Source organism: Mizuhopecten yessoensis, unplaced genomic scaffold, assembly GCF_002113885.1.
Source record: "Mizuhopecten yessoensis strain PY_sf001 unplaced genomic scaffold, ASM211388v2 scaffold5529, whole genome shotgun sequence".
Lineage (NCBI taxonomy): Eukaryota > Metazoa > Mollusca > Bivalvia > Pectinida > Pectinidae > Mizuhopecten > Mizuhopecten yessoensis.
The window spans coordinates 72,139-92,362 of record NW_018406094.1 but is presented as its reverse complement, the minus strand read 5'-3'; the positions used below and the strand labels follow the sequence as shown (position 1 = coordinate 92,362).

The window sequence follows — 20,224 nt, the reverse complement described above, 5'->3', positions numbered from 1 at the left end:
AATAATTATGATAAACGATGAATGAGAAAACTAAACAAATAATTACGATAAACAATGTATAAGATCACGCGATTTAATTATAATAAACAACGAACGAGAAAACTAATGATGAATTAAAATAAACAATGTACAGTATCACAACGGCACTGCCGTCAACATGTCTCGAGGCACAGGCTGCGGTCCACGCTCATTGTGCATATACAGGTGTCGGCTGGACGTCAGATAATTGAAGGATTAGCGGCAGTATGATTAAGTAAATGTACCGTTACCCTGTTGTAACTGCATTATCATATGGTGTGCAAAACTATATTTCGGCATGGCAACATTAAGCGGAAATCACATAGCGGATTCTCGACCAACTTTAAAGATATTCAAACTTGAATACGTCGTGATTGTTAATTTTGTTATTAATCAAACATTATGATAACAAGGATTCAACTGTTTTTTTAAATTTTAAAATGACAGAAGAGTTCCTCACGTATTGATATTTTGTAAAATTAACGTAGCCGACTACAGTATGGTGGACTATGTCAAAACGACAGGTACGTTTTACATGCATTTTTTTTTTTTTTTAATACCGGTGTCTATATGTTTTCATTGTTTAGCTATTTTAAATGTTTTTAAATGCTGTCATCTTGATTAAACTTCCGTTTTCATCTACTTTCCGCGACATTTGCAGTGCTCATATATATACTGTCTGTTGTCCCCCCTGATAAAAATGACGATGTCAGGGTTCGTCGAATATCATGTATTCCTCGAAGTATTGACCTTGGACCCTACGAGTTCAAGTTAGCGGGGTTTTACTGTATAACAGTACTAATGATTTATTCTAATAAACAATCTACGAGAAAATAAAAAATAATAATGATTAACAATGATGACCGATGTGTCTCTTACCCTCGGCTGTAACATAGTCACAACGGTCACCGCTATAACCGGTTAGGCAATCACATTCAAAATGGTAGGTTCCATCTGTTGACTCAACGTCACTGCACGTTCCTCCGTTTTGACAGGGGTGATCCAGACATTCTGGAGTGTAAGATAAAACACGCAGAGAGGTAATGACTACAGTACGGACAATATAATTTGTCATTTATTCGAGGCGATTCGCCTCTTTATCTAGACATAAATATGAAGAAATGTTCAAACAGAGATGTGCTCTCTACAACCGTAGTATTAAAAACTTTTTTTTATAAATCAAATCATATTGTATTAAAACATCCTAAGTCTCCATAAATACATTCTATTGTTGTTAAACTTAATCCTGTGAGCGAAACTATTCATACCTTTCCTGTATTAGGATATGGTTGTTCAATAACCCTTACCCTAACCCTAACCCTAAAGGTAAAACATGTATTTGTAAAAGTAACTTCGATTGAATGGACATTGCTCTATTCTCCCGTTAGCACTGTAATAAAGACAACATCTGTTAATGCTCCTCCACATGAGTGGCTGGAGCGTTAATTGTTAGCTTTTCCCCGCTGTCCATCCGTATCATTGGTCAGACTTTGTTTTTAGTTACATTTCCAACAAAACGGGAACGCGATAAGTAATATTTTACACACATTTTCATGAAAACTTATAATTCTATCTCCTAATCGATCAAACTAGTAAAAATGCAATATAAAGGAAAAGTAACATGGACAGAAATGTACAAGTCGTTTTTTCTAGGTTTAAAGTGTAACATCTTTTAAACCAGCAAGGTAACTAAAACACATATCCTGTACAACAGTATATAAATGATATATACGTATATACTACGTGTATGTAAGTGATTTGGGGGGAAGTTATATCTCAAGTAAAATGTAAAACGGTCACTACTTATCTATTCAAATACCAAAATTTCTCAAAAGAGTTTTTGCTTTCTCCAGTTTTAATATGTCATTTAAATAAGCAAAATTGATAATTGTATTGTGTCAGGATGTACCATTACTCACATCAATATCCAAACAATGTCGGATTTGAAATAATTGAAATATACCTGATTCAATTGCCGTCGCTTTCAACATGAATCCCCTGGAAGGTGAACCAGCCCGCAAAGTGTTCAGATTCAGCATCGCCATATTAGACTCGGAGTTGATTGAGGTGAAGTATGTAAGGTTCGTAGAAACACCGCATTCTCTAGAATAATAAACAGTGTATCACAGCAAGCACTGCAACAGTAATAGGACAAATAAAGACGAATGAATGAATACAGTTCAATTGATAAATAAAATACATTTAAAATTCAAAAGAAAACGTTTGTGTCCGCCCTGTCGTTGCAATCCATGTGTTTTGGCCATATTCTTTATTTACATTTGAACTGTATCTTGAGATGGATATTCAACTGATGTAAGCATTTATGAAAGCAAGCGTTGCATTAACAATGAGATTTAGATGAAGTACATGTATTCCCCTTTTTTAATATGTTTTAGATGAAATGCTGCATGTTTTTCAATAGGTGCTAGATGTAGTATTTGTTTCTTTTTAATGTTTTCAAGGAAGTTTCAAAAAAAAAATGTTTAAGATGAGATCTTCGTTTATTTTCAGTATTTTTAAGATGGCGTCTTGGTTTCTTTTCAATATGTTTACGATGGCGTCTTCGTTTCTTTTCAATATGTTTTAGATGGCGTCTTTGTTTCTTTTCAACATGTTTTAGATTGCGTCTTTGTTTCTTTTCGAGATGTTTAAGGTGAAGTAGTTGTTTCTTTTAAATTTGGTTTAGATGAAGTCTTGGTTTCTTTTCAGTATGTTTGGGACGGCGTCCTGTCGTTTTGTGTCTGGGAACCATGTTTGAACTCGTAAAATGTGTGGCATTGTGTAGCCAACTGTTAATCATTTGCCGTTGCATTATGTTTTTATTAGGGTTAGGGTTAGGGTTAGGGTTATATTTAATAACCTACTCTGGCCCTGCCTGTCCCATCAGGTTAACTATCACCTCTATAAAGTGTACACAGGTAGTTATTTCAGCATCCGATACAGTTATCTCCATGTCCACAAATTCTAACTTTATTCTTGTTCCGGGCGGCGACTGAAAAACAGAAAAAAATGGCGTCAACATACTTGTCACTCTAATACAGAAATATTTGTTCCTCAAACAAACATATTTGGTATGACATACTATCTCGAGAGACTGAAATAGGCGGTCAAAATATACAATAACTTACCGTAAACTGGTATATGCATTCTCGATCAAGTTCATAAAATCCCTGATCGTAACCGTTCGATTTAACTATTTTGGGTTGATATTTCTGAAGGATTGTGTGTGAACCGCATTCGCCTGAATGGAAAGACACATAAAACACGAATTATGATGAGCAAAACAGTGCCCTGAAAGTGGTGTAGTTGAGTTCACAAGATCATAAATATATGTGAAAATGTTCTACATTTGATATAGCGTCCTATCTAGGTAACATAAGCCATTATAAAGCGCTTTACACTACATAGATATACAATTAATACAATTAGCATATACATTAATCTGTACCATATTTTGAGGAATTCGCAGGAGCTGCCTTATCAGGAGCTAACTACTAGTCCTATGCCACCTGGCTGATATCTTCCTATGTGTGTATGCCTGCGTGTGTGTTGGAGATGTAATGTGTTCTGTTTGTAGTGGGAACGTGCTTCAAACGGCATCATTTACAGTGCCACCTCACTTGAATGCTACATCACAGATACCGCAACATCCACCCCTGGGCAATGTATACTCCAACTGGGTTGTTAGAGTTGTGTGGGAGGGAGAAAAACACTTCCTTGAATATCCATGCTTACGACGACTTCGGGATCGAACTCCGGCCGCCTGCGTAGAAGGCCGGCGTGTTAATCACTCGACCAATCCGCTCTATATAGTATGTTCTATGTACATGATGACACTAGGTATGCGCTACATCCCCCGAGGGTCGAGCCCGGGCTGTGATATCAACTATACATGATCCTGTAGCTGATGGATTTATGGTTCTTGGGTAATACAGTGGATAATGCACTCGCCTTTCACCAAGGCGGCCGGGGTTCGATTCCACGAACGAACATGGAAAGGTATGAGGTCACCTGATTTCCTTCCACATTAAGACCCCCTAACCGCTAACATTTTGGCCAACAAGCGTGATTAATATAATTTGAAACAACTTGTTTTATAAGTTTTGGAAAAATGAATACACTTTATAGTACGTTGTATAAACAGAAGTTCGACTAAATAACTTGAGCTTCCGACTTATTCGAAATTTTGACATACTTTCTAGAAATATTTACTTATTTATATTAAAAACGATTTCTTTCTGTTTCCCAAACGCTCTTCTTCATCCCCCCCCCCCCCGATATTTTATGTTTTGTCGTCAGCCTAGTTGTTGACGTCATGACCCTTCATTTCCCGCCAAATACATTCCATTCATTAATGTGATTAACGTTATAAAATTACATTGTATGGGCCGCACCGTAGATGAGGTGGATTGGTTCGAAATTTGAACTCTTATTGAAACATTCGATGAACTCGAGGATTTAACGTCAACACAGACAATTAAAACTGATAAAAAAGTGACGACAACGAAAATGTGGACTACCATGTAAATTATGTAATGGTTGATATCAGAATTAGTTAAATGATATGCTAGGTTACCGGAAAAGCACTAATATGACCAAGTTTTCTTAAAGGATAAGCGTCTTTTGTCTTATCGTCGACACCCGCAATGTTAAATCCACTAATGCTACGTCCTCATAGTGAGAACCGCGGCAGTTTAAACTAAACAACATGACACACAAAAGTGAGTTGAAACATCATAAAATAAAACTGATATTAAAAAGAAATCGTCTGCGATATGAGAAGTGGAAGGCGGCAATAACATTGCCCGTATCCTTGACCATATTTGTTTTGTTCTTACTGATCAGTTTGATTTTATTTCCATTTAACTTTATGATTTGCTAGCCCCTCCCCTAAATACACATGGAATGAAACATACCTTCGTTTTGCCTCTCTGTACATTGATCACCAAAAAAGTGTTTTGGACAGACACAGTGACAGTGGGGGTTCTCCACCGTTTTTGTCACGAAGCCACCGTTTTGACAGTTATCAGTACAACCTGTAACAATAAATGCATGCATTTTGTCACGTCCTGTATGACAAATATAGTTTGATGATATCTTATTGTGATTAAGTTAAGGGATGGTACAAGGTGGGGCTGATTGTGCATCCCCTCCATCATTTATCCCTTTGAATGTTTATTTTTCTGCCTTTGCTGACTGAAATATCAAATTTGTTTAAAAAAACACAGTAGAATAAACGGAATGGAACCTACCGGTATATGGTTGGATAAATACTCTTTCTTCCCCCCCCCCTTTTTTTTTTTTTTTTTAATAACAATCAGATAAAAACTGTGACCAAGCTCACAAAGATATACCCCTCGTTTGTGATTACGAGGTTTATGGAGGTGAGATTAAAGTTCAAGGGCCACAACTCCAGGAAAAGGAGACATACGCAAATTCCTTTCTACATGCACATATGCATTCGAAATTTGTTTCATTCTTTCTAAAGCAGAAAGTTTCAAAGGCCACAAGTCTAGGTGAATAGAAGGATCACAAATTCCTTCCTTCATGCACATCTACTTTCATTATGTCAAGTTACAAAAAACAAAAACTAGGTTCAGGAGGACTTCCGCTTACAATCCGTTTATTAGGTAATGGAAAGCCATGTAAGGGTAAGTTTAGCTAAATCAGTCTGCCACCGTATGGAAACATTTCGATAACATGTAATATCCCATGGTAAAGGAGTTTGTTTTCATATTATAGAGAAAGAAAGTAATGGTGCAATGCCTTTATAAAAACCACTATAAGTAATATATCCACTGTGTTTTTTTTTAAATAATGATAATTGTCCTTTATGTAAACAGGTATAAAATGACACGTATATTGTACACCCTAATATCGCAATATCACTTTCAACTCTGTGGTAGGGGAAGTTGATAGGTTTAAAGGTGTATTCTGTTTCAATTCACTATGTTACCTCAACCCCAAATCGAACTAGTGCTCATGTGCCACACCAAAAATTACATCTCTAGACAATAAACAATGTAATAATGAGCTGACTTGTTTCTGATAGATATATGTAATACAAACAAACGGCACAGGTAAATAACCATTCTCAGGTAGAATTTGAAAGCTGCATTATTGTGATTTCTTATTGTATAGGAAAACTGCCAATGTCGCAATTTAAGTAAAAGAAAAAATCCATTAACGGCGTGTTTTACTTGTATGATATACGATGTCAGACATCAATGAATATATATATATATAAACTAGTTATACTGTCATAATGACTTATGTAAAAGTGTTGTTGTGATAATGATGTAAATGTCAGATGGTACGTATGTATTGATGAACAAGTTGTACTGTCACAATGATCTAGGTTGCAGCCGGTAAGCTGAATTAATGAAAAAGTGTGCTGTAACAAAGGTTTGAATGGCAAGCTGTTCCATATGTAGTTACGGAAACGCTACGCTGTCACAATGACTTCAATGTACACTGTAACTAGTTTGGTTGATACATAACTTCGAAGGTCGTATGTACATGTAAATTCATTAAGTAGTTGTGCTGCCACATTGAGACTGGATTAGATTGTGAAAGGCGACATGTTTGTTAGCAAAATTTACGTTGTAGGAAAACTAAAAAAAATGGATTATTGATAAGAACACTTCAAAATCAGCCGTATTTTACTCTTAGTAGGAGCTATACTAAAGGCACACTGTCATGATTATTGTCAGGTGTTAGATTATGTTTTACATTTGTAAGTAAGTAAGGCAATTTAATCAACACAACTAATAATTGTTTGTTTAGGGTATAACGTCCTCGTGACAGCCAGGGTCATTTAAGGACTGGTGCCTAGGGATTGCCCACAGGAAAGGGAACGTAAAAACAGAGAAAGAAGACAGGTTAAAAACGGAATACAAAAACTCAAGTGTTGCAATGGTGGAGGCACAACAACGTTGATCAGTTTTATGTCCTTAGTAGGAGACGACGAGGAAACCCCCCAATCATGTAGGACCCCACAATGATCGTGTTTACGATACACACGCTATGGAATACAGCAAGTATGTTATTGGCTTATGCAGTATCCACTAAACTGTGGACAGGACGAAAACAACCCCGACTCTGCAGGAGGTTGACGCATTAGTCGCCTGTTCGATCATTCAGTGGGATATAGGCTTGGTAGACCTAAGTAGTCATCGGGACTTGATCTGCATGACTCACTGGTGCTAAACATGTATATCTTATTATGGTAACATGATAATTAAGGTCAATGCGATTCTCAAAATATCATTTGATATCGCGTCCTATCTAGCTGGAGTTAGCCACTCTAAAGCACTGTACAGTACATAGATTTACGATTTATGCACTCAATACAATTAACATATAAATAAAATAATACATTAATCAATATAATTCTTTATCTATATATATTTACCTTCATTGCAGTGGTATGCTTCAGTGATAGATTTAATGTCGTAATGGGTAAGTTGATGGACCAGTTCATACAGTAGAAAATCAAGCCTCAAGTTTTTCGCACTCATAGTTTTGTTTCCGTACAAACCCTCAGTAACACATTCCCGGAATAGCTGTAAATAAAGCATTAAATGTGACACATTCCCGGAATAGTTGTAAATAAAGCATTAAATGTGACACATTCCCGGAATAGCTGTAAGTAAAGCGTTAGATGTGACACATTCCCAGAATAGCTGTAAATAAAGCATTAGATGTGACACATTCCCAGAATAGCTGTAAATAAAGCATTAAATGTGACACATTCCCGGAATAGCTGTAAATAAAGCATTAAATGTGACACATTCCCGGAATAGTTGTAAATAAAGCATTAAATGTGACACATTCACGGAATAGCTGTAAATAAAGCAGTAAATATTAAGTGAGTTGAAGAGACAATTGGAGAGATCTTTTTACGGTGTCTACTGGTTTAAAAATGTACAGCGCTAATGAATAATGCGCAAGAGTGAAAATCTACATCATCATGTGACATAGGTTGTTTTACACATGCTACTGCTTGTTTTGCCTAGACAATATCCTTGACCAACCAATACTCGCCCGGCGCGCACCATTCCTGCCTGGCACGCGCAATTATCTGCCGGGCAAGCACCGGCACCAGATCCGTTTTATTCAGTTTCTTTTCAGAAAAATAAAACATTAAAGTGGTAGTGTACAAATGAGTGTGCATATCCATATTTATTTGCTATTCTGCTTTATTTAAGTTAGGATGTATTAACAGTTATATACATTTTCTAGGTGATACGGAGTAGGATATGAAAATGGTCATATGATAACCTCTAAATATAATATCATAAAAATTTCTTTATTACAAATAATTTCATCATTCATTTAGCCTCGTGATACAGCTCATGTTTTTTCATACATCTATAAACTCACGACACTGCAGAGAATAAATGATTTACATGAAATCTGTTTAAGTAACAACAATAATATTGGAGCTGCTTTAGATTAATACTGGGATACATTTTCTCCAGGTTGGTAAGTTTGAGTTAAGAAAGGTTTTTGTCACATAACCTATACGTGTCTCTATGTGACGTTTCGATGACTAGTACGGTATGTACACTGTCACCTTCATCAGACAAATGACCAGTGAAGCGTATGCACACGAAGGTGTAAAATGTGGACGAGTTGTCAACAAATCGATTCGGTTTCGCTGTAAGCGTATGTTATATATGTACCGAAATGACCCGATTCAAATACGTTTTCTTATTACTTGGTCATAGATGTGCGAGAGTCTATAATCCCCCTCATATCGATATCGATAACTGGCCCACTGCGAAACATTTATTGGTTGTGTAACAAGAAACTTTTCACAAAACCTACGTTAGGGTTATATTGCATCATAGATGCCAGGTCATATTCCGAATCCTCGTCAGCAGACAAAGAAAGCATGTAGTTCTGTCTAGCTCCTTTGCTGATACAGTTCCAGTCCACATGTATGTTGTTGTACCTGTCCTCACGAGACTGCTCGTGGTCGGCACCCATCACGTGCATCATCTCGTGCACCACGACATAGTACTAAATGAAATGAATCATGCATTGACTTGATGAAAACATTTTGAGGAGAACCATTTAGGCTGATAGAATATACGTGTTTCCTATTTTCCTACCAACATGGACAAAATTCTTTCTAGAACATTGTAGAGTGAAAACTAGTCTAACCAAATCCGTTTCACAAAATAAACGAATTCAGATAATGACGCTTTAACGAGTATATTTATATTTTGTTAAAATAACATTTAACTTAAATTTCATACAATTATTCAATAAATTATTGATGATGTTAACGATAGAGACATGACTTTTATTGGAAATGTCTTTTTACTTCTTACCTTGCTGTCATCAAAATCACTAAAGTGTAGCATATACGTATTGTATGTAGTGAAATATAACGTTATATTACGTTAAAATATTTACACATTATGCAACCTAATCATTAAATTATCAAATTTCCTAAAATTATCAACATTACAAAAGTTGCATATAGAGAGAGTATTTATTTATCGACTTACAATGACCTAAAGATACTGCTAATCTGTGTGGATCATACATACCGCTCTACAATTGTTGCCTATCTCGTACAAATATAACGGAGAAATCTCTTGGGATCGCATGCCAAGGTATGCAGCGCATCTGTTAACACATGTATGAGAGTTGAGAGGTCATATACCATACTCTTACACAAGCATATACATAACACATGACACGTTTACGATACTCCAGGGGTTACGCTCACTTCGCTAACTGCATCCCTGGAATATGTCATAGAAAAATTGCAGAACCAGTGTGCACAACCCTGTGGATGAGAAGACGAGTTTGATCCTTTGATGTCCATCAAAAAGCGATACCTGTCCTTTGAATATTACAGAGGAGCGACACCCGACTTCTAAGCCATTCAATTTTACCGTTACGCGACCGATCGATTCTTCGCGATTGGTCTGTTCTTTTTTACCCGAGACCAAACAAATAGCTAGCCGCGTGTCTTCAATTTTGCTATGGCATATTCCAGTTGTTGGTGAGAGTGACAGCGTAACTGTACTACACGGTACGGCACCAATACATACATAAATGTTCGATACTCCATTCTAATTCAAACCATTTATATTATACGTCAATTAGAAAAATAATGATGGTTCTCTTGCTGTCACCCTATTATTGACCCCCCTTCTGACCCACACTCAAACTTACTGCTCCAGGCTTTGTTCTGTTATGTCAAAACATAAAAAATGAAGTAAATTATAACAAAACTACATTGTCATAGTCATAAGTTTTTGAACTCTTCTGCTCTACCCTAAATATTATTACCAAGGACCAACGAATTTTCACATTAATCTATTAGAAAGTAAATATTTGAAAACAAAATGCGATAATTAATTTCAAATTGAACAAATAAACTAGATGTTAATTGGTAAAAAAGGTCAATATTACCATTGGCTTAACAAAACCTTTCTATACTGGCTTCAAAAATACGTACATTGCCTTTTCCTTTCCAAGAAATTCCACGTGATGGGGTTGGTTTGTATAGGGTACCCACCGAACACACGTTTTCTTCTCAAACATGGCGACTGCTGCGTCAATCCACACTTTGAATTTCACTACAAGGTACACGGGGGCAATTAACGACAAATAAATTGCATGTATGATAACACATCCGCTTTAGTCAGGGCAATGGCTTCACTGGGGTGTTTCTCACATATAAATCCATCCTCGATACTCAAGGGTTTACGGTCACTTACGCTCTTTTTCACCCCTGGAATATGACATAGCAATATTGAAGGTTCAGTGTGTGTCACCCTGTGACTAGAAAACTAGTTTGATCTTTCGATGAATATCAAACGCATCTCGCGGGCGCGTAACGTTAAAATTGACTGTCTTTGAAGTCGGGTGTCTCTTCAATGTAACCGTCAAAGGAAAGGTATTATCCTAGCGTTTTTTTTTACAGGAGACCAATCAAATAGCTAGCCGCGTGCCTTCCATTTTGCTATGACATATTCCAGGGATACAGAGAGCGAAAGTGATCCTAACCCCTGGAGTATCGAGTACGATACAACGGTCATGGTAAGTGAGAGAATGTGAGATATGCCGTGAAGCTCGTACTTGCAGACAATGGCAACCATAATAATTATAAGTGCTTTTTGGTTTGTTTGTGTTTAACGTCCTATTAACAACTATGGTCATTTAAGGACATGCAAGGTTACGGTGCTGGAGGAAAGCCGGAGATAAACCACAGACATGCGGTCAGTACCTTGCGACTGCCTCACGTAGGTACCGAACCCAGTACATTTTGGTACAATAAAGTAATGATGGGGGAATTATTATAACTAGTTAGTAGAATCTGAATTAGTGATTTTGTAGACTTCTTTCTATCCTCACTGAGATACATGTAGCCCTGTAAAGTCGACATCAGATTCGCGCTATCACAAACAGGCAAGTACACCAGCATACCCTGTCTCCGGTACACCTACACGCAAGCACGCATACACTACACACATGGAGGCACGTCCTTAAATGACCTTAGCTGTTAATAGGACGTTAAACTAAATAAAACCAAACCAAACTATCCTCACTATTTTATAGAAAGCCTCAGTTAACTTACTGCGGTATAATATTATTTAGGAAGCGTTATTTTAACTATTTTCAACTATCACATGATAAAACCAACCAGCGTGATCTAATTGAAAAGCGAACATTTGAGTCTTAATATAGTGGCCATGATAAATATAGTATACATATAGTTCCGGTTTCCGATGAAAGTCTGAATCATTCTTAGCCGCGAGGCTACAACAAAATATTAAGTATTAAACAAAGAGTAGCTGAATCGAGTCATTTCGGTACATATATAGTAACTAATGGACAAACGCTTACAGCGTAGCCGAATAGACTTCGATTTGTGGACAACTCGTCCACATTTTACACCTTTGTGTGCATACGCGTCACTAGATAACAGAGTACATACCGTATTAGTCATCAAAACGTCACATAGAAACACTTATTGGTTGTGTAACAAGAAACATTTCATAATCCATACTTACCAACCCGAAGAAAATGTTTGGAAAGATATTTCTATTTTATCTTAAAATATTTTTACTGGCTAACAACGGCAGGTCAGTGTATTTGTGCATGACATGGCTTAATGCCACAGAGACGGTATGTCCTGTTCAATCAGTCCTTATGTAAATATCCTTATCCTTCACTATACATGTAACTTACTATAATTTTGAACTTATGTCGTCAATGGCATTATATATTGAAAAAAACTATGTTTTGCAATTGGAATGATGAAATCAGTATGATATATAATAAAATGTATACATTTGAACAGTGTTTGGTAAATGATAGTATTAACCCCTGTTATTGCTCATATATGAATGGTCAATATCTTACCATCGGTCATGTTGGCTGCGGTATACGGGATAACGCCTGAAGGCCACGTCCTTGAATACCCCTCACTAAAAGAGGCTCGCTTTACCCTGTAACCCTGAAAGGTCAGAGAGAATGTATTAAATTTGTACATGAAGTCAGTTACAAGTAGAGCATATCCTGCCTTCTTCTATAAGGTAAACCATGAAAGGCAATTGAGGGAACACGAATGTAAAATTTAAGGCAGACGATTCTCCTCCATGACATTTCATGTAGTACCTACTGAAGACTTAACAGTAAACACAGAATATTTTAGGGATGCAGATATTGTCTTCAGAAAAAATAATGTATACTATAACTCGTTTATCGTCCAAAATAATATAACATGTCTGACGTCAGAAATCAGTCCTAAAAAACGTCTAGAGACACAAGAAAGAATTCGTGCTAAACTGTACAATCTTACTCTAAGGTTGAGATTTGAGGCGTTGGCAGGTAATTTATGTTCAATTTTCAATTTCAACAGATTTCCTTGACTTTATAAATGTCAGTTGGATTTAGACACCAGGCTAGGCCTATTTAAGACCTTTCCAAACTTATTTACAAACATTACATATATTCTGTCATAACAATTCGAATACACAGTGTACTAAGCTTGAGAAATATCTATTTTTCTACTATTAACCAATCATCATTTTCTGTTAATGTTTTGGAAATTAATAATGATATAAATGACCTATATTTGTTGACAAGCCATTCTAAATAAAGTCCAAGGGATACAGGGCCTTTATGCTAAACTAATCCTGCTTATTGCGGAAGCTAAGCTAATTCGCCTGTTACGGAAACGTAAATGAAACTCTTATTATTATCAAATTGTTGTAACAAAGGTCACTTGATCTTTGTGGTTTCAGGTTGTTGTAAATTCCCTTTCGCTTTTTGTTTCCTTTTACGAAGATCAGAGCGATATGCCATCTTTCATATTTTAAAATGTATTTCCGAGGGTCGGATGGGGCAGTGGTTAGAGTACTCTCCTTTCACTAAGACGGCGGGGGTTCGATTCCCCAATCGGAGGCACCTGCCCCGGCTAAGTGGATGCTATTAAGACTATCGTGCGCTTACATCCGGGCCAACAACTAACTTGTCAAGTTAAAATGAAATCTTAGTTTTCGTGACTTTTCCTTTTTTTATTAATAAATCTTCAAACATCATTATTTTGATCATAAGACAAAAATGTTTATTATTTGTTCAATTATTTGTTCACATAATATTTGTTGCAGTTTTGGGGTTGATTTTTTGTCGGTATAATATGAATATTGAGGAGAGGGCTATCTAGGCTATGTCTATTGCTTAGTCCGCTTCATTGTGTTATCAATATAGCATATTAACCCTAGCCCTAGCCCTAACCCTATTGAGGAGAGGGCTATCTAGGCTATGTTTATTGCTTAGTCCGCTTCATTGTGTTATCAATATAACATATTTGAAATGAAAATATAATCTAAACGGAGGTGACTTACCGTCTCCCCAGGGCCGTTTTCAGGGCTGACTTCCGGTAGTGAATCCTAGAAAGACACATTGTTATATAATCAGACCTACAACCCTCATTAACATAATTGATGTCCTACTGTTATTGTACTTTTAAAATGTGTTGAACCTCATCATTTGCAAGAAAACAATATAATGCGGGCTGCAAAGGTATGTCATTCAATTAGATCATAAATGCCATACAAAAACAGGTCTAAACTATTTTTGTAGATTTACAGCCATTAGTAGAGGTATGGATGGAAAGTTAATGTCTTTCAAATTTACAATTTGACTGTAAACACTTAAGTAGAATATTATTCACTTGCAATCCAAATTTTGACCAATAACTTTGACCCTGAGTCAAGTTTAATTTCATTCGTTTTAACATGAGTGTTTGCCCTGTATGACCTTAGATGTCAACATATTGGACTCATCCGACCCATTAGTCTTGAAAGTATGCAGATGGAATTCTTTCTAATAAACATTATAATATTAATAATTATTTTAGCTTAAAACTGGCCAAATATGAACATGATACATTTACTTAGCTCAACTATTGTTTAAGTATCTAAACACATTTGACACCTACAGTGGGTCACAATATCATTTTTGAACAAGCTGGTTAACTCTTCTAAACAGCTCGCTACAGACGAAATATGATGACCTTACATTTTAAGTCACTAGTTTTCTTATGAAAAAATAAAATTATTTAAGGATTTGAATGTTCAGTATTGATATCATCAGAACTAAAATAAATTTTAACAGCGTTTGAAAGCACAAACTTGTGATCAAATAAGTACATGACATGCTTATATATTATAATGTATAGTGCAACACTCAGCATGTACATATTCTTAAGCAGAAATTTAACCATTAGTAAGTCAAAGACTAAATAACTTAACACTATTGCCATGTGTTTAAATATGTCATCCCTAACAGGGTGGTCAGATGGCGCAGTGGAGTGTGCACTCTCCTTCTTAAGACGGTCTGGGTTCGATTCACCAATGAGATGTTAAAATATGATATCACCTATCAACGAATAGGGTTTTCTACTGCTATTGCGGTTTCGTCTCACATCAAAAGTCGACGCGCGTTACCATCTGGGTTAATAATGTTGATTAATATTAATACTATTTTAAAAAAATTTACAGATGTTTATGATAAAAAGTTTAAATTACTTACCAATAAGTCACGCTTATCATTTGAATATGATATAAGATGTCTGTCATGTTCGAATTTGTTGTCTGGAATGTAATTGGGATCCACTTTAAACTGAAACCAAAAATTAAAGTCTTCTCATTACTTGTATTGACGTCAGACATGACACAAGTCCTGTCTAAATTCTTCCCTTTTCCCCTCCTACATTTTGTCCACTATACTATCTATACATTATTATTATTATTATTATTATTACAAACTAACCGGTAATAAGATTTATATATATATTTTAAATGCCGCCGTGACTATTCTCCATAATTATGTTTATTGAAGATTTAATAGAAACTGTGGTTAGGTATACATGTAGCAAACACTAGTGAAAGCAAGCGCTTTCTGTTAAAAAATCACTGGACAAAGTCTTGAGTGTAATCAGCCCAACAGAACTCAAAATATAAGTAGTGCATTTCATAAACTGATTTTCTATTCGTATAGTAACTGTGATAGAGACCTAACCCCCGGGCCTGGAAAGTTATCCCAAGCAGGCACTTTCTTTGAGGAAGCACTCTATAAAGTCAAGAGTGTAATCAGCCCAAGAGAAATCAAGATATTTTGTGCGTTAGTGCATTAAACAGATTTTCTATTTATAGTGACCCATTGACCTTTGACCACTGGACCTGAAAGTTTTCCCAAGCAGACACTTTCTTCCAAAATCTGAGTGTAATCAGTCCAACAGAATTCGGAATACGGTGCACAAACTGATATTCTATTTATAGTAAGTGACCTTGATCTTTGATATCAAAGGCTGAAAAGCTATCTAAAAGCTTAAGCAAACATTTTATTACACTGGATAAAGTCCATGTATGCACACACACACGGTTCTATACTTAAAGTTGATGAGTTGACTTAAATATTCATATGTTTTTTCTGTATGTTATTACCATCTCCATAACATATTAGATGAAGTTGCTAAGTGTTTAAATTGAATCAGTTGATGATTTTCTATAAAAAGCAACAGTGACCTTGGCCTTGACCTTGGAACCCTGAAACACAACAATGTCCAAAGTATACTCATACTTGACCTTTGCATAAAGTTTGACCAAAATCCATGAACCAATGAGTTGCTAAGTGTTTAAATTGAATCAGTTGTTGATTTTCTATATATAGCAACAGTGACCTTGGCCTGACCTTGGAAGCCTGGAACACAAGGGTATACCCATATTTGACCTATGTATAAAGTTTGACCAAAATCCGTGAAAGAATGAAGTTGCTAAGTGTTTAAATTGAATCAGTTGATGATTTTCTATATATAGCAAATGTGACCTTGGCCTTGACCTTGGATCCCTGAAATACAAAGATGTTCGAAGTATACGAAGCGACGGGACGCCGGACGCCGCACCAGGGCAAAAGCTCACTTGTCCTTGGCAGGTGAGCTAAAAACAGATAGAAGGACAGACAGACGTAAAATCTGATTACTAAAGATGTGCAGGGGTCCTTACATCAAATTGTGTAATTGAATTGGAGAATCCCCCTTTGGGACCCCACTCCTCCCCCTAGGGAGCCAGAGTATTATGAGAGAGACCCTCTGTTAAACGGCATTCAGTCTTCTTAACCAAGTAATGCTCCAGACCATTAGTTTGAAAACATCATCAAGCCATACAGAAGGACTTCAAAGGATGTACTGTAGCAGGTGATTTATGTCCTCGCAACAGCCAGGTTCATATGAGGACGGGTGTCACCTATAGAAGAAAACTACAATTCGAAGGAAGTGCATGTGTTGACGGAAAAAATACAGTTACTTATAAGAATTTCCTATGTGCAAAGGGTATAACTCCAGGAAAAATAGAACATGGACACTGGATTCTAACTCAAACTGTAATCCATTATACATGTATACTAAGTTGCAAATAATATGGAAAACAGTTAATTATGAGAATTTCTTATGTGTAAAAGGGCCATAACTGCAGTCAAAAATGTAATTTTAATACATGGTTCAAACTCTGTAATCTATTATGATAAAGCCACAAAGTTTCAAGTTGATATGGCAAGCGGTAGCGAAATAAGTCCAAAAAAAAGTTTATTTTGATAATTTACTATGTGCGAAGGGCCATAACTCCAGCAAAAAAGGAATATTAACACGGGGTTTGAACTCAAACTGTAATCCATTATGACAAAGCCACATATTAGGTCACAAATTGATGTTGCAAGTGGTAGCGACAAAAAAGTCCGAGAAAACCTTAATTATGAGATTTCTTATGTGCAAAGGGCCATAACTCCAGCAACAAATGAAATATTGACACAGGGTTTGGACTCTAACTGTAACCCATTATGATAAAGCCACATACTAAGTGGCAAGCGGTAACGAACAAAGTATGGCAAACAGTTAATTATGAGAACAATTCCAATGTGTGAAGGGTCATACATGTAACTCCAGCAAAAAAATAAAATATTGGCACGTGGTTCGAACTTGATCTGTAATCTATTATGATTAAGCCACATACAAAGTTACAAATTGATATGTTAAATGGTGGCGAAAAAAAGTCTGGAAAACTTAAATGTGACTGCCGCCGCCAACGACAACGTGTGATGACGGACAGACTGATCCTTAGGTGTTCGCCATGCTTCTCAGGCGGCACGACCAAGGAAAGGCAGAACAGTAAAGAAAGAAAGGAAAGATTTAAGATCCCAAGTGTGTTGCAATGGGGGCAGAAGATCTATTTTGGTCTGTTCAATGTCCCCAAGTAGTAGACATGAAAGAAAAGAAATTCCCCAATGCTTCAGAGGGCCAACTTTTAGCCCCCCCCCCATGTATATTGTATGTAAAATATATGGTTTGACAGATTTTGACAGATTCAATGACTCAAGTAGAAAATTGTTTGAGTCATGTAATCTTGAAAAAGAAAGTGAAGGGACATAACTCTTTATGTAGACTCCAGTTTAAGTAATTTGTACTGATCGGACAGATCTGTCAATTCAAGATCTATCCGTACACCAAATTCAAGAAGAATTACACATTATTATATGTTTCGCATGTCTGAAACTGTCTGACATTGTCAGTATGGTAAGTTTTAAGCAAAACTTTAAAACTATCTGAAATTTCTGGATATTTTTTTTCAAAATCAACGGAAAGAAAATCTACATTTTAAAGAAAGTGGTAGCTATGGGAGCACCCTTATATATGTTATTAACATAAAAATATTGGTACTTTGCAAAACAATCAGCAAATTTCGCAAAACCACCAATTCTCAAAAATCACCTAAACATGACATATTTTATCTAAAAGGAAACTCAGGGAGCTTACAGAAGTAACAAACTATATCCGATATATAACAGAAAGGAATGCGAGGAAATCATGTGAGGGACACAACGCACAGAAATATTATCCAAAGGAAGACAATCAATCATCACTGCACAAATACTTAAAGTACATAGCAAGTGTTCCTAGTTTAAAACAGAGAGTATGAGTATTACTTGAAACAAATTTTAAATTATATAAGAAATAATTCTGAAGGACACCATCTAAATGAAAATTAATTGATTGATATAACAGTCGAGATGCATTAAAAATCCTCCCCACACGGAAAGTAAAACAAACATTACAGCAAAATGTTCAAACCTGGCCTGCATGATGTAAAGTTTCACCTTTTGGCCTTTATAACTTTCAGCTTTCTTGGCGAATTGTGTGCATTTTTAAATATCGCCCATTCTCATCAGATGTATATAAAGTGCATAACAAATGGAAAAATAAAAATATGAATGATAAACTGACAGAATAAGATGCATAGGAAAGCAAACAAAGGGGCACAGCTCCTCGAGTTCGTGAGCATCCAGCCCTTACTTTCTTCTATTTTTAGGATGCTTCTACATGTACACCAAAGTCAAATAACTTTGGCTACTTCAGCTTCTGACAGGTCAATGACCCTTGGTGAGACTTATTTAGATGTCAAAGGTCATACCAAAAATACTGCAGTACAATTTTATGTCAACTTATGTATTAGTGGATTTGAACACCGCTGTAAATATGAATGTTAAACCGAAATATTTTAACATTTAAGCGAACACATTTTTTTCTACAATCCTTTTAATAACAGATTTAGGGAATGAAGGGTTTAAATGTTGTTTGTTGATGTTTAGTGGTTAGAAGAGATACATGTATAACATTTTTTTTTAAACACAGTATTCTAAAAGATATGATTAATGTAAATCAGACTCTTTTCGGTTATCAAAATCTTGTGAGGAAACTCCATGTACTGTAGCAGAAAAATGTCAACAAATAATATGAAGTGTAGTGCAGTTGATATAGAAAGTTCAATTCCTGCTATATATTTGTAGTAAAGTTGTCAAAGAATCAGATATTTGGCAGACCTTTCTTACACATATGACTTAAAAGTCGTTGCAAGGATTTATAAAACCCAAAAAACAAATTGATTCCTATCCCTTATACAGAGATTACAGTGTGGAAATATAGATGACCTGAAGGTATTGAAAATAACGTCAGGTAATTCGGGTAAAATGGACTTCCATCATGATTTTACATATTCATAATGTGTTTATACAGCCTCCCTTAAGAAAAACATCTTCCATACATGTTTTCAGCCTGTTTTTGTTGTCATTATCTGTCCAGCCTGTAACATTTCATCTTTGCTAGTCAAGCGTTCATTTTGTATTCACATATTCATGTATTCAACCTTAGCGATTTAGCCTTGTTCTCTAAGCTTTCAAATTATTGAACCTGGCACAGGGACTTGGCACGAATTACCATCCTATGGTCCACATATTTTTTTATATCATACATTATATAATACACATATATGTTAACTGAGGATTAGAAATGAATACCAAGTCCCTGTGCATGTAAATAATAATGGCGGCGCCCAGTACCAAGTTGCCTTGTCGACTATGTCATGATTTATATAAAAAACAAAAGAGGACAATACTGAAACATTTTCTGTATATGATCAGTTGGAAGAGATAATTGGCCATATTCTAAGTGTAAATGATAACCAAGGGAAATACATAGGCGACCAGTGCTGAAATAATCTTGAAAGTTTAAAGTTTTGCTAGTAAAGTGTCTATGCAAGGTGGCAGGGGAGGGAAATTAAACACAAGGCTAAATCTGCCAAGGTTGAATAGTACAAATTTAAATTATGAACCCTTGGCTATT

The 20,224-nt window shown here is 35.9% G+C and overlaps 1 protein-coding gene across 1 annotated transcript in view; it reads right to left on the bottom strand.

Moving 5' to 3' along the window:
* LOC110450885 overlaps nt 1–20,224 on the bottom strand; it is a gene marked incomplete at its 3' end in the record, with an annotated part of 64,404 nt that overhangs the window by 38,283 nt on the left and 5,897 nt on the right. Inside the window, exons 5-17 of the mRNA XM_021498658.1 lie at nt 15,088–15,177; nt 13,899–13,943; nt 12,412–12,505; nt 10,502–10,622; nt 9,582–9,660; nt 8,851–9,045; nt 7,433–7,583; nt 4,935–5,054; nt 3,147–3,259; nt 2,883–3,010; nt 1,982–2,121; nt 898–1,029; nt 769–776 (exon numbers count right to left, since the gene is read on the bottom strand). Coding sequence (XP_021354333.1) covers nt 769–776; nt 898–1,029; nt 1,982–2,121; nt 2,883–3,010; nt 3,147–3,259; nt 4,935–5,054; nt 7,433–7,583; nt 8,851–9,045; nt 9,582–9,660; nt 10,502–10,622; nt 12,412–12,505; nt 13,899–13,943; nt 15,088–15,177 — 1,416 coding nt within the window. The remainder of the gene's footprint in view (nt 1–768; nt 777–897; nt 1,030–1,981; nt 2,122–2,882; nt 3,011–3,146; nt 3,260–4,934; nt 5,055–7,432; nt 7,584–8,850; nt 9,046–9,581; nt 9,661–10,501; nt 10,623–12,411; nt 12,506–13,898; nt 13,944–15,087; nt 15,178–20,224) is intronic.